This window comes from Harmonia axyridis, chromosome 6, assembly GCF_914767665.1.
Source record: "Harmonia axyridis chromosome 6, icHarAxyr1.1, whole genome shotgun sequence".
Classification (NCBI taxonomy): Eukaryota; Metazoa; Arthropoda; class Insecta; order Coleoptera; family Coccinellidae; genus Harmonia; species Harmonia axyridis.
Genome location: NC_059506.1, coordinates 4,408,207 through 4,430,841, shown reverse-complemented (window position 1 = coordinate 4,430,841; position 22,635 = coordinate 4,408,207). Strand labels below are relative to the sequence as shown.

Sequence of the window (22,635 nt, the reverse complement as noted above, 5' to 3'; positions counted from 1 at the left end):
AGCACCGAAGTCGGCAAACGCATGGACGCCCAAAAGAGGCTGCCACCAACAAAAAAATTAACAAAATAATTTTGAATGACCGTAAAGTGAAGTTGATCGAGATAGCACACATTGTGAAGATATCATCTGAAGGTGTATATCATATCATTCACGAATATTTGTACATGAGAAAGCTGTGTGCAAAATGGGTGCCGCGCGAGCTCACAATCGATCAAAAGCAACAACGTGTTAATGATTCTGAGCAGTGTTTGAAGCTGTTTGAATGCAATAAACTCGAATTTTTGCATCAATATGTGACAATGGATGAAACATGGCTCACTCAGAGTCCAATCGACAGTCAGCTGAATGGACTGCACACGATTAATCGAATCCAAAGCGAGGAAAAACACAACAGTCAGCTGGCAAGGTTATGGCATCAGTATTCTGGGATGTGCAAGGTATAATATTCATTTATTACCTCCAAAAGGGCCAGACCATCAACAGCGATCATTATATAGCGTTATTGGATCGTTCAAAGGATGAAATTGTTAAAAAACGGCCCCATTTGAAGGAAAAAAAAGGGCTATTAATCAAGACAATGCGCCGAGTCACAAATCAATGAAAACAATGGCAAAATTGGGCTTCGAATTGCTTCTGCAGCCACCGTATTCGCCAGATCTGGCCCTCAGCGACTTTTTCCTGTTCTCAGACCTCAAAAGAATGCTCGCTAGAAAGAAATTTAGCGCCAATGAAGAAGTCATCGCCGAAACTAATAAAATCGAATTCTGCCAAAAAAATGTATTTTACAATGGTAGATCAGGGACTTTTCGAATGGCCTGTTACATTATTAACTCTTTGGGGCAAAATATTCAAAAATTTTTTCCAAAACAGTACTTACACAATTTAGGTTACTGTTTGATGTTTCGATGTTTCTAACCACTCCTCTATCAGAATGCCTCTGAACAGACACAGAACTGAAGTACATTTTATTATCGACCTTCCTCAAGGTCACTTCTATATCATCTTCTGACACGTGGTTGAGTCTCAGAGGACTCAACACCGGAGAAATATTAGAAGTTGTCTTTATGTCAGCTTGCCCCTCTGAATTTATATAGATGCTGGTTCTATATATCGGTTCCAATGGATTTCTTTCTGGTGGAATATTTTCTGTGTCACTTTCTATTCTGGAATCTGGACGGAGCTCTGAAACAATTACATTAATTAATAAAAACGATATCATGGTCCTGAAAAGCAATCAAACATGCTGTATACAGGTTGGAAACATATATTTGAAATTATAGGAATATCAAACCGTTAGTTCAGAGAACAGTGCAACAATCACACATCTGTGAGATAAGATATTGAATAAACGAGTGTCCAGTGCAATACTTCAATGGCGAAGTGGGGATGGTCAGGACTGCACTGTGAGATTGGATGATACGCTTCCCAACCGTGGGATGCGTTGTGAGACCATATCAGTTAAAAATAAAATATACTCTTCGTGAATCGAAATTTTCAGTTCAAAAGAAAACATTCAAATTAAAAAAAGAGTACTTAGGTGGTCAATATAGCAATTATGCCGAAAATGCTCAGAGATATGAGATTATTTCTTTTTAATGGACTCTGCTACTGTTGGGTCAATTTGAATTTTTAATTTAAATTTGCCCTCGATTTTGCATTTTTTCAGAATTTGTTTTTGTACACTGCGCAAAAAAATTAACGCACATTATGGAAATCTCAAATTTATTCTACAACTGAAGGTGTTCTCAATGATAATTATTTTATCAGAATTATGCATGGATATGTTATCCACTTTCAATGTTTTTCTTCAATACAGATGTTTTTTCCCAGCAGGAATAAAAAAAGATGAGATTATCAAATTTTGAATGAATTGGCTCCATTCTGAAATCAGTTGTTCTCGTTCAATTCTAGTGATCAATAGTTTTTCTTTCGTTTGATTTTCTACACTCGATCGCTATGCAACGCGAAACACGCAATTTGACCCAAGAGGAATGTGCCCAAGCGGTAGTTTTGCGAGAAGAAGGGGGCACACACAAGAATTGCAGAAAGGTTTGGAGTTTCCCATACAAGTGTGTCCAGAAATCGCCTCAGAGAATATGATTTAAGGCCTCGTGTAGCCCATCGAAGGGCGCGTTTGGATTTTGCGACAGAGCATATCCATTGGGAAGAGGCTGATTGGGAAAGAGTTCTCTTCACAGATGAGTCTAGATTCTGCCTCTACCATTGTGATCGACGTTCCCTTGTACACAGACGTCCACATGAAAGATATGCTCAGTGCAATTTCCTGAATGCTACTGGTTTCAGGGGAGGATCAACTATGGTATGGGGTGGAATATCTTTGACTGCTCGCACAGACCTAGTGGTCGTTGATAATGGAGCTATGAATGCTGATAGCTATATAAGGAACATTCTTGAAGAGCATGTAGTGCCATTTGCCCCATACATTGGTGAAAATTTCATTTTTATGGACGACAATGCCAGACTCCATCGTGCGCGCATCGTGCGGTTGAAGTCTCTCGAATGGAATGGCCAGCAAGAAGTCCAGATCTCAATCCGATTGAGCAGGTTTGGGACAACCTCAATAGAAGGCTGAGAAGTTCAGAAAATCATCCAGCTATTCTTAATGACTTAGGAATCCAACTCAGAGAAATCTGGGAAGGATTAGATGAGAACATTTTAAGATCACTCATTTTGAGTATGAACCGTCGTTGCCGAGCTGTAATTAACGCAAGGGGTGGAAATGCCAAGTATTTAATCACTTATCAGCATTCCAGTATTTTGAAAATTGTTTATTTCTCTTCTTTCACATAAGATTCGGTGAAATCCTGAATTTTTCGTCCATTTGATGTGTCTTGTTTCGTTCAAAACCTTCCCGAGAGAACATAAAAAATATGTTATAAAGTCAATGTAGAGTTAACTTTCATTAAAATTGAGATTTTCAGAATGTGCGTTAATTTTTTTGCGTAGTGTATTTTATCATATTTCTCAACTTTGTAAAATTTATTTTATTTTGAAATAAGTTATGGCGAAGAAGAACCTACTCATTCGAACTCATCTTCACAGAGGTGAGACTAATATTTAAGCCGCAGCGCAGGCCGTAACTGTGACCATCCTCACTTCTCCATTGAAAGAGAACACTCGTTTACTAGATAACGTATAACGCAGATTTTTTATTATTGCACTGTTCCACTGGATCGTAAGTATCTCTGGAATAACTTAGAATATCCGATCTTTTCTAATGAATTTGCAAATCTGTATACACACTAACCATCGTTTTGAGAATTGTGTTCCAAGTGCATGTTCGAGGACTCGTCTATAAACTTCGGTATACTATTGCTGCTGTCAGTCTTCAGAGCATTCTGGGAGTTCCTTAACGCAACATCTATATTGTCTTTTTCCGTTATCTCTTCAGTACCCTCAACATTCTCTTTATTGTTGGTAACAGGTGTTTCTATCTTCAAATGTTTAGGCGGAATGAATCTTGGCATTCTCGATATCCAATGGTCCACACTTGAACTGACGGAACTGGTACTAGCGGCACTGCTATAACATAAGAAGAACAATATAAAACTTTAAATTAAAAAAATTAGAATTGTTCTATCCAATGACCTATGCTAACATAACCTAAATTTTCTCCTTTATTATAACCTAAATAGCTACTATGTGCTCTAGATAACCTTGTACAAGGGTGTATGTTCTTCTCACCTTGAATTTGAGCTACTTGAGTAATATCCTCCACGTCTTTGATAAAAAAGTATATAGGCACTATTATTAACAAGAAGGCTGCTCATATCATCTGATTCTCTGCTGAGGTTTGTGACTTTGGCATCGTCGTATAGGTACCATTGGCCATTATATGGATTTTTGCAAGCAGCTGTGTAGTGTCCAGTACCCAAACTGGTACCATGATGGTAACAGACTGCGTAAAGGTCATATATGCTGTCAGACGCAGTGGAGTGCTTCTGGGACTTCTTCCAAGGTGACCAGTTATTTCCCAATAAGACTTGATCTCCGTCTATGGTTTCTGAGCTACACTTGTTGGCAAGATGAGGTGACATATCTAATCCGCAAACTGGAAACTCCACCATAGTAGTTAATTTTGTGCTGTTAGTTCCTCTTAAACTTTGCCTAGAATAAAAAAAATAGATTGTTAATTCCTGTTCATTTAGTATTTTTCGTCTCCTCCACAACAATTTCATATATATCTTTGTAAGTTTCAAGAAACCATAATCTTGTCCACGGAATTTTTATTTGTGTTCGATACTTTTTAACAATGATACAAAGATAACTGAAAATTTTAGCTAGAATACAATACAATTTTTTAGGAACCTGTTGTCAACTTGTGAAAGGTTATTCCCAGAAGCAACAGTCAAACATGAAATATAAAATAGATGACGACATCGTTGTTGAAATTATGGTAAAAGCAAATAAAAATTCTGTGTACAAAAGAGCTCAAATCAACCTCAAGTATAATAAAGGTAGTCCACCGACAGCTCGAAATTTTTTATATAATATACTCAAAATTTCTCATTATACATAAATGCAAGTGGAGTTTAACTGTCATCTGTCATTTAGTTTGTTTATAGTGTTTCAATTTGTCGGCTCATCTCAAGTATGTTTGGCGATTTTTAAATACATTGATAAAAAATCAAAGAAAAAAGAGCAGTGTTACATGATGGATTTAAAATTTAACAAATCTTATAGGTCTACTTTTTCTCTTGCCAAAACTCGAATTACTAGTTCAAGACAGTTCTAGTTTTCAGCCTAAAGAAGACAAAACCAGACTTTATCTTCTGAATGATTTTATGAAATGTTATAAGTTATAAGACTTACTGCCTGAATCTTTTGAAATGAACTATCAGAATATCCGGAAGTGACCATACTCCCAATGTCTTTATGACAGGCTGATACTGTTGACAATGTGTACACCTCCAAGCATCTGTCAATGTTTCAGCTCCTGTGTAATCTCGCAAACATTCCTCCAGTGTTAAAGGAGCCCCTTAAGAAAAATTGAAAATGTGAATTTGCATGTACCATCGAATATACGTTATCTATTAGAAGCAAAACGAATTCATTGAAATTGTATCATTTCTTTGGATATTATAATAGGTTTAAATTCTGTCCAATGAAAATTGATGATAAATACACTTTATATAATAGTACCTTGCATATCGTAAGTTTTGAGATGCTTCACACTAGAGTGCTCCTCAATCTGATCTGTGTCATCTGCTATGAGATCTTTCTTTGCTTGGTCATCCCACTCCAATATGACTTTGACATGTGGAGGACCCCCATCATCGCTGCATAGTGCCAACGCTTGATCCAAAGCTTCCATGAATAGTGGATGCTCCAACTCAGGGTCTATGTAAGTATAAGGTTCGTTTTCATCACAGGCGGGATCCGATATTCTCATTTTGAAAATCTGTGTAAATAATTGAGGTGATGATAAGTGCCTGAAATACCTCTAATGCACAGTAGTATATATTGAATATAAAAATTCAGATTATTCAAGGGTTTTCCAATAAGAAGTTCCATTTTGAATAGCCCGCTATCTGGGTAGCTGTCACTTTTGAAACTGTCATCTTTTGACATTTGACAAGGAAAATCTACGCTATACGCTCTATTAGTGTGACGTCAAATACAGCCATTTTTGGTTCTCCTGTCAGTGTTTGGAATCCAAACAAACAAATTGTCATTCAAATTAGTAGGGTGTCGTTGAAGGAATTGGCTTATTTTCATAAATAAAAGTATTTGAGAAACGATTTCAGTATTAATTGATAGACAGAAGGAACGAGGTTAATACCAGTAAGTTTGAATCCTGTACCATTCCCCAGATTTTGTAAAAAGCTGTGTTTATTAGTTGAACTTCAGGTTCGAACTGACTTCTTCTGTCTATCAATTAATAGTAAAATCGTTCCTTAAATAATCTTATTTAACAAAATAAGCCAATTTCTTCAACGACAACGTACTAATTTGAATGACTATTTGTTTTTTTGGATTCCGAACACTGACAGGAGAACCAAAAATGGCTGTGTGTGGCGTCACACTAATAGAGCGTTTTACTAAAAATGCAACGATACACGCTTCAACAGGGCATTGGAAAAAATTCTAAAGTATCTACTAGTGAACATGGAAGAACTTTATATGTTCCATTATTGTCTTAAAAGTCCACCTGTTTGTTCTGTGAACACTTTTGTTGCTTTTTATTTTTAATTTTTCATTTACTTAATGTCACCTATGATATTGAAAAATGTTTATTTAAAATAACACGAACTGATATAAAAGTAAATCTGAATTTCAAATGCTAACACACGATGATGATGGAATAATTAATTTATGAATGTAAGAGTCAACTATGATCTATTTTAGCGCTATAACTGTTGAATAATTTTATTGACAACTATATTTGTGATTAAATAAAAATAGATGCTTGACTGATATCTCAGCATTTCCAGGATGGGATGTTATTACAGAGTGTTGAAGAGCAATGACTCACCGTTTTAGATTGATTAGATGTTAATACGTCGTCATGTAGTATACAGGCCATTTCTTTGAGGATGAGCTTTTGCAGATCTTCATAAGATAATTCTCTAGATACTTGCATGCAGTATGGACTTCCTGAAAATGGAAAAAAAAATCATATGTTGTTCAAAATCCCATATTCAATGATTGGTAGAGCTAAAAAAAAACTAGTACAAGTTCTTAACTTCTGGAAGATCTCACAGAAGCCAAGTAGAGACGGATTAGAAAACATTGAACAAGCTAGATATTTATTTATTTCGGTTGAATAAATCAAAGCAGAAAATTTCTGCAAACTGCAACTTTCATTATTAATTACTGACTTATCCATATCGTGAAAGCGAAAAAAAATTAGAATATATTGCATATGTTACTGTCATTGATATCTTGAGGCCTATACATCATCAAATGCACGCTAGACCGAAAATATTACTGCTGTAAGTAAAAATGTTGAAGATCCAAATTTATTCATTTCTCAGCGCGCACAACATTTGGGCCTCCCCCACGGCACGCTATGGCGTATTTTGCATCTTGGTTAGCATCTCATAAGATTCAGTGGACACAAGAACAAGAACATATGTCGATTAGGTGCTTGAACAACAATGTTTGAATGACGATGTTTCGCATCGAATTATCTTCAGCGACGAAGTACATTTTTTACTCGGTGGCTATGTAAACAAGCAAAATTGTCACTTTGGGGCAGTGAAAATCTTCATGTAACTGCTTTGAGACCATTATACCCTGAAAAAGTCACTGTATGGTGTGCAATTTGAATTGAAAGAGATGGTGTTCCACAATGGTGCAACAAGCTACACAACACGACCCATCTTTGCTTAATTGCAACAATACGATGTGAATTTGCCACCAAGATCTTTTGATTTATCGTCTTTGGTTTTTTATTGTGGGATTATTGACGATTTGAAAACCAACATCCGTCAAGTTATTGGTGAGATATTGCCCGAAATGTGCCGGCGAGTCATCGAAAATTACCTTACAAGCATCCAGTCCTGTAAAGAATCACGCAAAGGACATTTAAATGATGTTGTATTCCTCACATATTAGCAAGGTCCAAGCATTATATTGAACTAAAAATTCCATCGATATTCTAAATTAAAGTGTGTTTTATTTACGTTTACTTGAAACCACAAAATGGATAACTCTTTATTAGTTAACATTGATATTTATGCTGTTCGTATCTTAAGGAAACATGTGAATCAGATATGGTTCGATTCTTCAATTGCCATAGGTCGAACAATCAAACTGATGATAACCAATGAAATTTTAACATTTTTAAATGGTGTAATGAAAATTTTATGTGAAAAATTAATAGAAAAATCTATCTAACAATTACGTTAGAAACTTACCAAACCTCTTCCATTCATCGTCGACCATGACACAATTCATCCAACAGAGTAGAATGTAGGCACTTGTGGTATCATCTGAAATATCTTTGAGTTCTGGCGTTTCTATGCAGTAGATTGGATCTATTTCAGTGATCAAACTTATACACTGAGAATCGGAGAAGGTACGGTGAAAACGGCTGTCCTCGATCTCTGTAATCAGCATCCTGGACATTTCTATGGACGTGTCAGACTGAAGCATGTCTCTCAGTTCGTATATGGTACATCCGGACTGAAGGCTTAGACCGATCTTCACTTGTCTAGGTTGTTGATTGGTGTAGACAACCTGAAATATTACTGAAGATTAATAATTTTGCCCAAGGCAGTAAAGATATTGTTTAATGTGGGTTCACATTGAAAACAGAAAAATCTATCGCTTCAATATGGAAATATATGGGTTACTTCAATAAGCAAAAAATTTAAGGGTTTAATTAAGATTGTGATCAAGAAATAATTGTAGCCTAAAGAAAAATTGATGAAAAGATACTAATACAGGGTTTTCCAATATGAGGCTTCATTTTGAATAGCCCGCTATCTGGCAGCTGTCACTTGAAGGTGTCATCTTTTGACATTTGAGAAATAAAAACTACGTCATCACTATTTGAGCTGTTGGGACAAGTAAGTGACGAAAAGATTCGAAACCGTGTTCTTGAGAATAAAGCGTTCTACAAAACGACATTACACCGTATTTTGAAAAAAGACTTGGGTCTTAAGGCTTTTATAGTTCAGTTAACACAAGAACTCAAGCCGGTTTGGCTAATATTATTTTTTTTTATCGGTAATGGCATACCTTCCTCTTTACAATGACATAAACATCCATTGATTTCTATAAAAAAATATATTCTTTTTTTTTTCAATATCAAAATTAAACCTGTTATTGGAAAACTTTATTTTTCATATCTTATATAAGGTGAGTAGGAAATGTCAAGCAATATTGGGTGATAGAACACCAAGAAATAAGTTGGGTTTTCGATGATTATGATATTGAATGGTAGACTGTAGCTTGAAAAATTATCAGGTTACCAATATCTTTCATTTGTAATAAAACAATAAATAATATACGGATATTATAACAGGCAATTGTTGAAAAATGAAGAAACTTACCGTGACATATATTGATTGCTTATTCACTTGGGGTAACTGCACAGAAAGACATTGAAAGGGATCGAAAGTATTCGATTGACTTTTACATCTTGAGCAACTTAGGGATGATCTATATTGGGCTTGAAATACACCCTGGATGAAGGAATTATTGCATCTCTTATAATTTTCCAAGGTCTCTGCCGCTATCACTTCATCAGGTTTTCCGGACGTCTGAAAAAAAAAATATCATTTTAGTATTTTTATTCAGCTATACAAATAGTAATATTTTTTTATAGAATAATTTATGGAAATTTTCTTGAGAATCAAATATTTTTCTGTGAGTTCCATATTCTTGGTTATCCCAATCGGTCATAAATGGATTCTACCGAAAATATAAAATGAATAGTTATGGGGATATGAAGTGTTTTATGCTTAGAATGAAGATATGATGAAAATCTTCTACACAAACTACTGAGCATATTTGAAGGAGTGAGTAATTATGGGGAGACATAAACAAATCAAAAACATTTTTTTTGAATCAAAAGATTGCGAACAAAAATTAAATTAATAGCACATTTCACCTAATTAAATTTTCAAAGCTTTCCCATGATTAGCAATGCAAGTTCTTTATAAGGGAGAAAGAATTACAGGAGGAGATTGTTCCCCAAAAAATTTCTGGGGGTGGCAACAACCTACAAAGTTTTTTGAATAAGGAGGAAATGTTGGGTGTGGATTAGTTGAGAAGTTATTTCATTTCAACTGCGATGTTTAGAAAATAGAAAAACTCAATTAAAACATATCCAACATCTTCTCCCTATTCAAAAAAATGTTGGATTGTTAGCATCCTCAGGTGGACCAATGTCGTCATAGGAATTCTTTCTCCCTAATACAGATCTTGAAAATGATTTTTGGATTGTTCAGAACTCTTAGATTTTTGAGTTTGGACGGTTCAATAGTCTGTTCAACATCGCATCTTTTGACGGTAAGTTCAATACATATTATACAGGGTAAGAACTATTTAGAGGAACACTACAGGGTTATCGAAAACAGTTAGAAATACAGGGTGGCTTAAATGATAAAAAAGTTGCGTTATTTAGGGATGAGTGTGTTAGTGTGAACAGATCTAAAATATCTCCAATGGTTCCCGAGATATCTCGAAACAACTAAAAATCGAGATTTTCTTTTTTCTGTAAAACTCATTTGGTTCTGGAGATAACTTCACGAAATTCGGTTAGCAGCCATTATCCAATATAGAGATTCTAATGGTGCCGTTAGATTTTTCTGTTTTTCATTGCTACAGGGACGCGATAGTCAATTTTTTTCTTATGAACGCCATATTGCTTCTCCTTATGAGGTGATGAAGAAAAAAATTACAAATTCAACAATGCATCACATTCTTCAAAAATATCGTGTCTAGCTACGCAAATTTGAACTTCCTTTTTATTTTTTGTTTTGTTTAAATAGTAGGCTGGTGCCAGAATTGTCAAATAACTTGTTACTTCGTTCAGTTGTTATGCGAAACCATCACTTTATTTTTGTAAAAACCTTAATCCTTTTTGATAAGTAACGTTATAAATTATAATATAATAAGTAATGTCTGCATTAAATGTCCCCTTGAAGGCTAAGAAACTTTCATTTGAAACAGTTTTTGATCCAGGCTCTTTCCAAGGAAATATGTCAATGGATCTTTTAGGATGGGACATAGATGCAAGATCAATTGACAACGGTACAATGTTATTTGTAATCAAATAAAAATAAGTTGTCCTCTACACTTTATTGACGCCACCACTGCATACTGGAATGACATCAATCCTCATTTAAATACAAAGCTCTGAGTCATCAAGCTGTTGCAATGAGACGATCTGTGTTATCGACACCAAGTATCGTTTATCTATTAATATTATTTAATAAGCTAATAAAGGAGCCCATTCACTATCGGGCATGTTGGCAAACATTCTAGGCAACTTGATTGTGACCAGATACAGTTTTCAGTCTTAAAGGCTATGGTTGAAGTTTGTCACAACCACCTACATACATTAGGCATAATTCCTATGAAATTGATAAGGATATTTCTTTGAATGAATAACTGTTCAGGAATTGATACTGAAAGTATGTGAAATTTCTTAAAGGCTATAGTCAAAGTTTTTCACAACTTTCACAACATACATTAGGCATAATTCCAATGAAATTGATAAGGATATTTCTGAGAAAATCGAAGTAAATAACTGTTCAGGAATTGATACTGAAAGTATGTGAAATGACTGGTGTATATAAAAATAGTCAATGGGTTTGTTACTGTGCTTCGTTTCTTGTAATAAGCCAACTTCAGGGTTGTGTTGTGTGGCTAGTAGATTTAATGGTTTCTCAGCAGCAATGAGGATTTTCACTGCCCCATATGTGACAATATTTTGTTTGTTTACATAGCCAGCGGGTGAACAATGTGCTTCGTCGCTGAAGAAAATTCGATGAGAAAAAACGTAATCCAAACGTTGTTGTTCAAGCACACAATCGGCATCTGTTCATGGTCAGCTGACTTTAGAGCATGTCTCAACTGATATAAGGATTGAGATGCAAATTCAGAAGCAAAATACGCCAGACCGTGCCGTAAGAGAGGCCGAAATGTTGTGCGCGCCGAGAAATGGATAAGTTTGGATCTTCTTCAACACCTTCACTTAATGTTTGGGCTTTAAGACATCAGCCACAGACACAGTATCTTCGAATTTATTCACTGTCCTACCAATAATACGCTCAGATGGATGATTATAATAATCCTTAATCAGTCTAGAATGCCAGAAACGAACTAACTACAGAGCCATTATTTTTATAGTTTTCACAATTTTTACACCTTCAGCATATTGTTAAATGGCTAACCTTCAGCTAAATACAGAGTCCAGAGCAGGACATGGATAACCCAGTACAGACATACCGACAAACGAGAAACCAGAGTCTTTCAGGATGGTCGTTGACCAGAAATTATTTTCATTTCAAAAGTGATTACAACGCTTCATCTACCTCCGGTATACTTGGAATTGCAATAATTAAGAATTAAAAATCAATTTTACTTCAAAAAATGAAGATTTTCACAATAATTTACTCTAGTTAAGATGTATACAGGAAGTATAGAGGAATGCAATGCAACCTTCAGTCAGTGGCATGCTGGTATTTGAATGTTAATTCATAGAATATGAAGGGAATAGCCTTCGATTTAACATTTCAAATTCCGTGGGTAATACAAATTCTGCTTTTAAAATCCAAAAGTGATCTCTTCTGGATGTTCCAATACAGTTATATTCAAAAATCTTCCACAAACTTTTTCTCAAAGTAGTTCTGGCGTTTATTTTATCATTATCATTATGATAATGGTCCAAAATGTCTTTATTTCCATATTTATGGGATATAGAGTGTTGAAATATGTTTATTACTTTTGATATATAGGTTTTTTAGGATAAGATAAATAAACGACCGAAACCGGACAGTTGGAATGAAAAAAATAATAAGAAAATCACTGTCGTGGGACCAGTATCTTTGTTGGGCTTTTTGGAATTCGTATTTTGTTCACTAAATTTCAAATGACATTTTCCTTTTTTCTTACAACCATGCAGTCAGCAGGAGCTTGTAAAGGGTGTTTTTTTTTCGAGGTATATAACTTTAAGTTGGCATTACTGTTCAAGATGGGGACCGATTTAACAGCTGTCAAATGATTTATTCTCAGTTTGGTTTGGTAATTCATCATGAATAGACTCACGCCTGAACAACGCTTGCAAATAGTGCAATTTTATTTCGAAAATAATGGTTCTGTGCGGAATACGTATCGCGCACTACGTCCATTTTATTTTGTTTAGCGATGAAGTGCACTTCTGGTTGAATGGCTACGTCAACAAACAAAACTGCCGCATTTGGAGTGAAGCTAATCCTCAAGTGTATGTCAAAACACCGTTACATCCAGAAAAATTGACTGTTTGGTGCGCTTTATGGGCTGGTGGAATCATTGGTCCGTACTTCTTCAAAAACGATGATGGCCAGAACGTTACAGTAAATGGTGATCGGTATAGAGCCATGATTACTAACTTTTTCATTCCTGAATTGAACAACCATGATGTCCAGGAGCTGTGTTTCCAACAAGACGGCGCAACATGTCACACAGCTCGTGCCACAATCGATTTATTGAAAGACACGTTTGGTGACCGCCTAATTTCACGTTTTGGAGCTGTGAATTGGCCTCCAAGATCTTGTGATTTAACACCGCTAGAGTACTCTCTGTGGGGCTATGTAAAGTCATTGGTCTATGCGGATTAGCCACAAACCCTTGACCATTTGGAAGTCATCGAAAATTGGACTACATCCGAGCCGGTTGTGGAGGTCATATGCCAGAAATCATATTTAAAATGTAATGCCACAAGATTATCTTGCGGATAAATAAAATTCATGTCCATCGAATAATCCACCGTTGTTTTATTGCGATTTAAAGTTCTATAGCTCTAAAAAAAACACCCTTTATTTCGGAGATATTGGGAAAATAAATTTTTTATAGAAAACAATTCCTCAATTAGGCAAGTGACATGCCATGAAAACGTAGGATTATGTCATACTTTCAACACCATGTTATTTATCACTTTTTTGGAACAATACTCATTGGGAAACGAAAAATTATAAAAATTATAAATGAATGCATGGAAGACAAGATCTTCCCCTTTCTACATAATACTAGAGGGTTTTCTACGAATACATCATTCAAAAAATTAATGAATACCCTACCTCAAGATGTATTCCCCCTTGGTTACAACTTACAGCAGTTTAAGACACGCACAAACCGATTTCTTCTAAATTCATCTCGGGGCGCTTGAAAGGGCGTTATAAGCTCAGTCTTTTCCCGAGAGATGCGTATAAAAAAAAATATATAAATGATGTATGTATTATCTGCATTTATAAGGAAATATAATATAAAATATTTTCTCTATTTCAGTATCGTAATGAGTTCATTACAGTTCTAAAAACAGTGTTGTAATGAACTCATTACAGCATCGTTTTCAGTTATATTTTTCGTTTTGTGGTTATCTATACTGACTTCCAATCCTATCAAATTTTAATAAACGTCAATAGTTGACAATAGAATACAATTTGGATATAGTGAAATGAAATGATTTGCAACATTATTCGCAATATATCTTAATTCTGGTGGTGTTAAATCGTTTTCGTCAGACATAATTCACGAATTTAATGCGTTAATGTAAATTATTTCAAAATCGAAACGTACGATTCATATTCAAATTCCGTAATCTGTCAATGTTCGTAACAGTCACACCAACTGCCAAGATATAATACAAAAGTCACTAGGATATATAATCTGAATTTTTCATTGAGTATCTTCAATATTCCACAAAACTTGACTGAAATAGAGAAAATATCGTCTAATACTCGTTGCAGAAGGCAATTCCAACACTCATGCGTTCGAAAACTCGCTCCTTCGTCGCTCGTTTTCGAATTTCGCATTCGTGTTTTAATAAGAGCCCATTCTGCAACTTGTGTTAGAATATACTATTACAGGGTGAGTCAATAGTGCTCGCACGGTCGATAACTCTTAGAAATTTTGTGCTAGGGAAATGATTCAAATTTTGACGGAATCGACAGTACTCAGCGCATAAGCTCAAATTATTTTTGACTCTATAGGTCGGTCCGAAAATGGTGGCTACCACCAGTGGTGTAGGACCAGGTCAAGTGACTGGTTGCAATTTTATCACAATTATTCTGTTCTCCAATACTTCTAAGTAATTATCGTACTTCTCATTCAAGACGATAAACTCACTCTCGAGATATCTCAAGTAAAACATAAATCTGCACGATTATTTTGATGTTGTTTATTAATTATTTCGGTGTTTTGGATCATTAGATTAGCATTTATTACGCAAATTGAACTTCAATCGAGATAATGTTGCAGCTTCATGTTGAACTTGAAATATATCGGGAATCAGCGACTTTATCGCCATGAATGAAATGTACCTACAAATTCGTAAAATTATGGTAAATTCGCAAATACGACAATGGTGTAGAATTTGGGGTGGATCGACCAATCACTTGCCACCGTCGTGAATATCTGATGACAGATAGTAGAAACGTTCATTCAGCTTAGTTTTGTCGTGTTTATAAAGGGTGTTTTTTTTAGAGCTATAGAACTTTAAATTGCAATAAAACAACGATGGATTATTCGATTGAAATGAATTTTATTTATTCGCAAGATAATCTTGTGGCATTACATTTTAAATATGATTTCTGGCATATGACACAGCTGGCTCGGATGTAGTCCAATCTGGACGTCCAATTTTCGATGACTTTTTCCAACATTTGTGGCCGTATATCGGCAATAACACGGCGAATGTTGTCTTCCAAATGGTCAAGGGTTTGTGGCTTATCCGTATAGTATAGAGTGTATAGACCAATGACTTTACATAGCCCCACTGAAAGTAGTCTAGCGGTGTTAAATCACAAGATCTTGGAGGCCAATTCACAGGTCCAAATCGTGAAATTAGGCGGTCACCAAACGTGTCTTTCAATAAATCGATTGTGGCACGAGCTGTGTGACATGTTGCGCCGTCTTGTTGGAACCACTGCTCCTGGACATCATGGTTGTTCAGTTCAGGAATGGAAAATTCAGTAATCATGGCTCTTTACCGATCACCATTGACTGTAACGTTCTGGCCATCATTGTTCTTGAAGAAGTACGGACCAATGATTCCACCAGCCCATAAAGCGCACCAAACAGTCAGTTTTTCTGGATGTAACTGTGTTTCGACATACACTTGTGGATTAGCTTCACTCCAAATGCGGCAGTTTTGTTTGTTGACGTAGCCATTCAACCAGAAGTGCGCTTCATCGCTAAACAAAATAAAATGGACGTAGTGCGCGATACGTATTCCGCACAGAACCATTATTTTCGAAATAAAATTGCACTTTTTGAAAGCGTTGTTCAGGCGTGAGTCTATTCATGATGAATTGCCAAACCAAACTGAGAATAAATCACTTGACAGCTGATAAATCGGTCGCCATCTTGAACAGTAATGCCAACTTAAAGTTATATACCTCGAAAAAAAACACCCGTTAGTACCCAAACTTTCTGCAAAATATGAAAATTATAAGTAAAATAGTTTCAGTGTATACAGGTCACAAATATATTATAAATATTGATATATAAAATTCAGATTGGAGTAATATTTTAACTTTAGGATTTTCCAATAAGAGATTTCACTATGATATAAAAAAGGATTTATTTTCAGAGAAATCAGTTGAAGTTGATTTCATTGTAAAGAGTCAGTTATAAGTCATATAGTCGTCCATATTAATATCTTCCAATTCCGGCGTAAGCTTGTTTTTTGGAATGTCTAATACCCAAGATCGACGAGGAATCGAGAAATCTGGGTTTTCGTCAGCGCAGCAAAATTCTATGTTGTTCTTGAGCGACGCAAACGGTTTCAATTCTTCACGTCAATAACTTGTCCCAACTGCTCAAATTTTTCACCATTTCTGTAGTGGAGTTTGACAACATGGTTGCAGCGTGTATGATTCCCTTTTTAGTATTGGCGTAGTTTCAACTTGTCAAATGATAACAGCTTCGAAATTGATAGCTGACTAATTAGGGGGCTATTTAAACTAAAACCTCTAATTGGATAATCTTTTAATAATCTGATTAATAATAAAATTGAATTAAAAATAGATACTGCTGTATCAGGTGTCCCAAATTCGTTGTCTAGTGAGTGGGATCTCTGAATCTCTTTGAACCTCGCTTTGAACTAGGAAAAAATGAATCAAGAAATGGCACATTTTCCGCCTTGATTTTTGAGAGAAATACTTTGGTACAACCGCAACCTCATAAATTCAACTTTTTTCAAGTTATAAGAGAATATTAGAAAATGGCATGAAATGAAATGTTCTAATAATTTCTTTGTAAGTGGTGCTATAAACATGAAACAAAAACATTATTTTTCAGAAGAATCCACCGGTGTTATTATCATTTTGTATTGATATAAATTCAAAATTATATTAAAAACTTATGTGCAAATCAACCAAGTACCTATCTGTTATAATCTGCGAACTTCATATGATTAAAATATTCGGTGGCCACCAAATTCTCCCGATTTAATACCATTAGTTTTTTCAAAATTTCAATATTTTCAAATTGATGAATGTTATTCTTTGAACGTGACCAAAAGAAAAAACCATTGGTATTAAATCCGAAGACCTTGGTGGTCACAGAATGTTTTAAGTTCATATATTATCATAGATAAAAACTTGGTTGATGTACCTTGTGAAACTGAAACTTTTGATGATTTTTGTAAGATAAGAAATACAGCATATAATAAAAAAGCGATTTAATTGTTATAGAAATTTTCACGGTTCACATTTGAAAAAACACAAATTTCCATTATAACTTCAAAACTAATTGCAATAAAAAACAGATTATTACACCAATGAAATCTACTGAAATAAGTGTTTGTTTCATGTTTATAGCACCAGTAATAAAGAAGTTATGAGAACTTTTCATTTCACGCCATTTTCCAATTTTCTTATATAGCTTGAAAACAGTTGAACTTAAAAGGATGCGGTTTCACCAAATTAATTCCCCCGAAAAACAAGCCTGAAAATATGCTATTCATTCTTTTCTAGCTCAAAGGGATCCTGGGATCCCCTCACTAGACAACGAATTTGGGACACCCGATACATTAGAGCATTAGAGAGAGACATTTCTTCCAACTTTGGTAAAAATTCTAACATCTTATTGGTGTTGCATTTTTTATGTCACACAGTATATTCCAATCACCGCTTTTATTGTCATGTCAATTGTACTCGTTTATTTATTTTGTAACCATATTACTAATAGGTACTTAGTAATTCATCCACATAAAGTTACTAGATGTTAGTTTTCAAGTTACACACTTGAGTTCAAATTCGTTCCTAATTAATGTTTCGATGGCTCAACAGAAAGTCGATCAGGTATTGCTGACCTCAAATTCTAACGCATCATTACAAAGCGCATTCCTCTCTCTCTATCCCCTTCACTAAAAAAACGCTCGTTGAGATATCGGAATCGTTTGCAGGTATCACAACACAAACATGAACGTTTGATAAATGATTGTATTTATTCCAATGAAAAGGAAATTCGAGCTCTATAATATAAATTGTCCTCTTTAAATTTCGTGTTGTTGAATTTGAATGAGCATTCCAATCGAGTTGGTCGATTGTGAATATGAAAACATTGCAATTGTTATATTTATACAAAGGTTGTTATGTATTTCTTTTATCTCGCTGATTATTTGAAATCGAAAGAATTTCTTACGGTGTAGTTTGTAGTCTTAAATAATAAATTCTGTTCCGAATTTGAAAATGAATTGAGATTTTGATATTTTTAATATCGTCTTGATTTATTGTGATTTGGAATTTACTTCGTTGCAGTTGAAGGACGGAAACCCATACAAGTTTTCGTATAAATTGTCACGTTTCGATAGTTTATTTGATATTCTTCAGTGTTATGGGTTTTGCCTTACATTTTCTATTCATTTCGATTTGTATGAAATATACTTTCTTGTTATCATTTAAATGACTGAGACATATTGATACCTGAAGAATATTAAATGAATACTAGAAACATTAGCAATTTACTAAGAAAAGGCTAGATGACAGAATTTGAAATCTTTTGCTGTAATGTAGGAATACTTCTGCTATTTCCTCAAAAAAATTTATTTTGGCTATAAATGCAAATTATATCATTTTTTTCTATTTAAAATGTATCAAGCGCAAAAACGCTCATATTTGTCATGGTCTATGAGTATGTCTATGCTGGACAAAGAAAAATCCACAAAATAAAGAGATGAAGAAAAAAACCATATTTTATAATTATTTTAATAAATTGAGTGGAAAACGGTAAAGAAGTAAAATGTGGAAGAATTCATAATAATAAATGCTGGAAATGACAACCTCTATCTTGGATTGGTCGAGTAGGGTCCCAACATTGACCTCCTCGATATCCAGATTTGAATCCATGTAATTTCATTTTATGGGGTTTCCCCAAATCATTAGTCTACATGACACCCATAGTAGATATCAACGATTTGAAGAATCGTATTCAAATAGCGTGTGACACCATAAGAAATACACCTCAAATCTTTGAACGTGTAAGGCAATCCATGATCATGGTTTTTCTCTTGGTTTTGGGAAAAAATTCAATAATGAAAAAATTTGTAAACAAAACCAGAATTTAATTTAAAATTTCATTTCATGAAACTTCATCTCGAAAAAAGTTTTGATATGAAATGAAGTAAGGGTTGCTTATTTCACCCCCGTATAATGTAACAGGAGTATTGGAAAAATAACCGTGTTTAGTCCTTTGCGAGTGCACGAAAATTACAGAATTTCAAGTTTCGGGCTTTACTGGAGTTTTAGAAAAAAAAAACCGAATTTAAGTCATCGTCTTTTAAGGGTGATATCTCGGAATGGAGTGGGCTGAGGAAATAGCCTATTATCGGCAATCAGTAAAGTGGTAGAGAAATTAATACACAGAAGACTGACAGATTTCGTAGAAGAAAAGAAAATAATTCCTGATCACCAGTTTGGATTTCGTAAAGATCATTCAACGATTCATCAACTGGTAAGAATAACGGAAAATATTAAGGAGCAAATGAAACTCTCTACAGATACCGGTGCAATTTTCTTGGATATAGAAAAGGCATTTGATAAAATGTGGCATCAGGGTCTGCAAAATGAAGTTGATGAAATTTTCAATCAAACTTATGAGATTGATACAATCGTACCTGGCAAATAGAAAATTTAGGGTGAATATCGACAGTACCAGGTCAACGATTAGAGAAATAGAAGCCGGAGTTCCCAAAGGATCGGTGATAGGACCGCTGCTGTTCAACTTATATATGGCAGACATACCGAAAATGAATAGATGCAAGATAGCCCAGTTTGCAGATGACACTGCCATATACTATCATAGTAGAATGCGGAAAACAATCACTAGGCAGCTACAGATAGACCTAGATACACTGATGGAATACTTCAAGAAATGGAGATTCAAAGTGAACACATCGAAAACAGTTGCAATCTACTTCGGAGGAACAACAGTAAAGAAAGAGAAAGCAGAAAACGTCAAAATAGAAAACCAGACGATAGAATGGAAAAAGGAAGCAAAATATCTGGGAGTAATACTGGATGAAAGAATGAATTTTAACAAACAGATAGAAGAAAACAAAAAAAAGACAAGGCAATTGCACGGCAGATTGTACCCATTGCTCAACCCTAGAAGTGGACTTTCTTTAGAAAACTAGCTGAAGATAATAGAAATAGTGCTAATACCAAGCATTACGTATGTGGGAGTTACCTGGTACAATACGAAGGACAATAATAATGATCAGTTGCAAAGTAACCTAAATTCAGTAATAAGAACAGCGGTTGGCGCCCCATGGTATATAACTAACCAGCAAATCAGAGAAGAACTGAAAATTGAAACTATTGAAGAAATAGTCAATAAACAAAGAAAGAAGATAATAGAGACGCTGAAAGAGCTCGAGAATAAGGAATTAAGAAAGATAATACAAATTAAAGTAAGAAAGACCGATAAGAGGAAATACCTCTTTCAAAGAACTGAATAGAAGAAAAAAGTGACATGAAGTAGGGAGGAAAGCCTCCCGATCAGACAACAGCAGAAAATAGGAGAAATGAAAAAGCGAAGGGAATATAAATTCCGGATCTTAAACAAAAAGAAGATCTGAGTAGGGCTGAGGAAATTTTGTTATAGGAAAGACCCATCTGACAATGTATGAGCATTAGCCTCCTGAATTTTGTCGCATGACTTTGAGAACCCCCTGTATGTATATAGACACGAAATTAAAGTTATTTCAGAAACGCCTCAAAAGTTTTTTGCAAGCGGGAATTTTACAATGCAGACAAAAATCTTCTTCGTCCCCAAAAGTGATAAAAATAAACATTTCCAAATATAGACTTGACAAGTTAACTTCGGTAAATGGACCATATCAGTTGCAGGGTTCAAGCAAAAGTATTCATGGAATTTCCAGCGTCCTAAATTGAGAAACTCACGCAGCTGGCACGAGCTGAGCTTCGAATAATTGAAGGACTGCCGATGACAGGGTAATGTCTATGCCGAATGGGACTGTCGTCGAATGACATATGCAGATTGCAGTATCTGCAGATCAGCGATGAAAACAGCTAAATACAGGGTGTACTAATGGTACACCCCCCGTATCTTCGTTAGTTTTGAAGTTAATAGAATGAAATTTGGGATATCCCATATACATAATAAGTGACATTTTTTGATCTACAAATGATTTTTTTTTCACTTCCTGTTTCGCCGGAAGTGATACCAACTTTCGATTTTCAAATGGAACACCCTGTATATTATTACATTTTTTAAATCTGCATAATTTTCTGAATCGAATGATACCACATAAGTGACATTTCAAACGTCAAAATTTTTATAATTCAATTTTTAGTTTTCCATTTAAGTGTGCCATGATGGCTCCGATTTATCCGAATTGACCCGTCTAATTCTAGAAAAATCGAAATCCCATCAAAAATACTAAATTGCGTTTTCTATGAGGAAATAAAGTTCATCGTAATCGTTTTTGGGGTAAAACTCAATTTTTTAAAATGGAACCATATTGGTACCGAGGTACTATTTATTAGTACTATTAATGAGGAATATATCCATACCTGGTAATAAAATGTGGGATCAATACAATCAAAATTACAGGTAAAAGAAAATAAGAAAATACAATTATTTCGTTTTAGCTGTAATTTTGTTTTTATTGAACTCACATTTTATTAACATGTATGGATAAATTCCTCATTGATAGTACTGATAAATAGTATTAAGGTACCAATATGGTTCCATTTTAAAAAATTGAGTTTAACCCCAAAAACGATTACGATGAACTTTATTTGCTCATAAAAAACGCAATTTAGTTTTTTTGACTGGATTTCGATTTTTCTATAGTTAGACGGGTCAATTGGAATATATCGGAACCATCATGTTGACGCAGTTTTACGTCGATCTTGAAAATTATGCCATGATTAATGACATTTTATGGCAAAAACTGGAAGATATAGATTTGGAATACGTTCATTTTCAACAAGAAGGCGCCACGTGTCACACCAGCAACGAAACAATCGCAATTTTGCAAGAAAAGTTTCCTGGCCGTGTTATTTTTTGAAGAGGTGATCACCATTGGCCACTGGGGTCTTGTGATTTGAAACCTTTAGACTTTTTTCTTTGGGTTCACGTGAAAGATAATGTCCACTATCAATTCAAAACCATGCAGATGAAATTCGTGAAGATATCGAGAACATACAGATCCAAATGTGCGAATTGATCATGGAAAATTTTATAAAAAGGATATGGTCCTGCAACCGTAGCCGTGAAAACCATTTTCTCTAATTCTGTGGTTATTCCGTTCATTCTTCCACATCTTGTAGAACAAAATCGTGCGAGAATATATCAGAAACGCACAGTTTTCATGGTTATATTTCATCATTCTATGTTGGCACTCCGAACTACGGCTTTATCTGTCAATTCATCAAATTGCCTTAAAGAAATCAGTTCTGCCAACCAACATTTTTCAATGCAAAA

At 34.8% G+C, this 22,635-nt stretch overlaps 1 protein-coding gene across 2 annotated transcripts in view; it reads right to left on the bottom strand.

Moving 5' to 3' along the window:
• The window catches only part of LOC123683211 (ubiquitin carboxyl-terminal hydrolase 31), a 46,507-nt gene that overhangs the window by 1,813 nt on the left and 22,059 nt on the right, over positions 1-22,635 (bottom strand). The window contains exons 2-9 of one of the 2 annotated variants that reach the window (XM_045622114.1): positions 9,024-9,233; positions 7,884-8,205; positions 6,497-6,618; positions 5,164-5,422; positions 4,834-4,999; positions 3,706-4,128; positions 3,269-3,543; positions 878-1,182 (exon numbers count right to left, since the gene is read on the bottom strand). In XM_045622114.1, coding sequence (XP_045478070.1) covers positions 878-1,182; positions 3,269-3,543; positions 3,706-4,128; positions 4,834-4,999; positions 5,164-5,422; positions 6,497-6,618; positions 7,884-8,205; positions 9,024-9,233 — 2,082 coding nt within the window. The remainder of the gene's footprint in view (positions 1-877; positions 1,183-3,268; positions 3,544-3,705; positions 4,129-4,833; positions 5,000-5,163; positions 5,423-6,496; positions 6,619-7,883; positions 8,206-9,023; positions 9,234-22,635) is intronic. The other variant, XM_045622115.1, reaches the window with a different exon arrangement.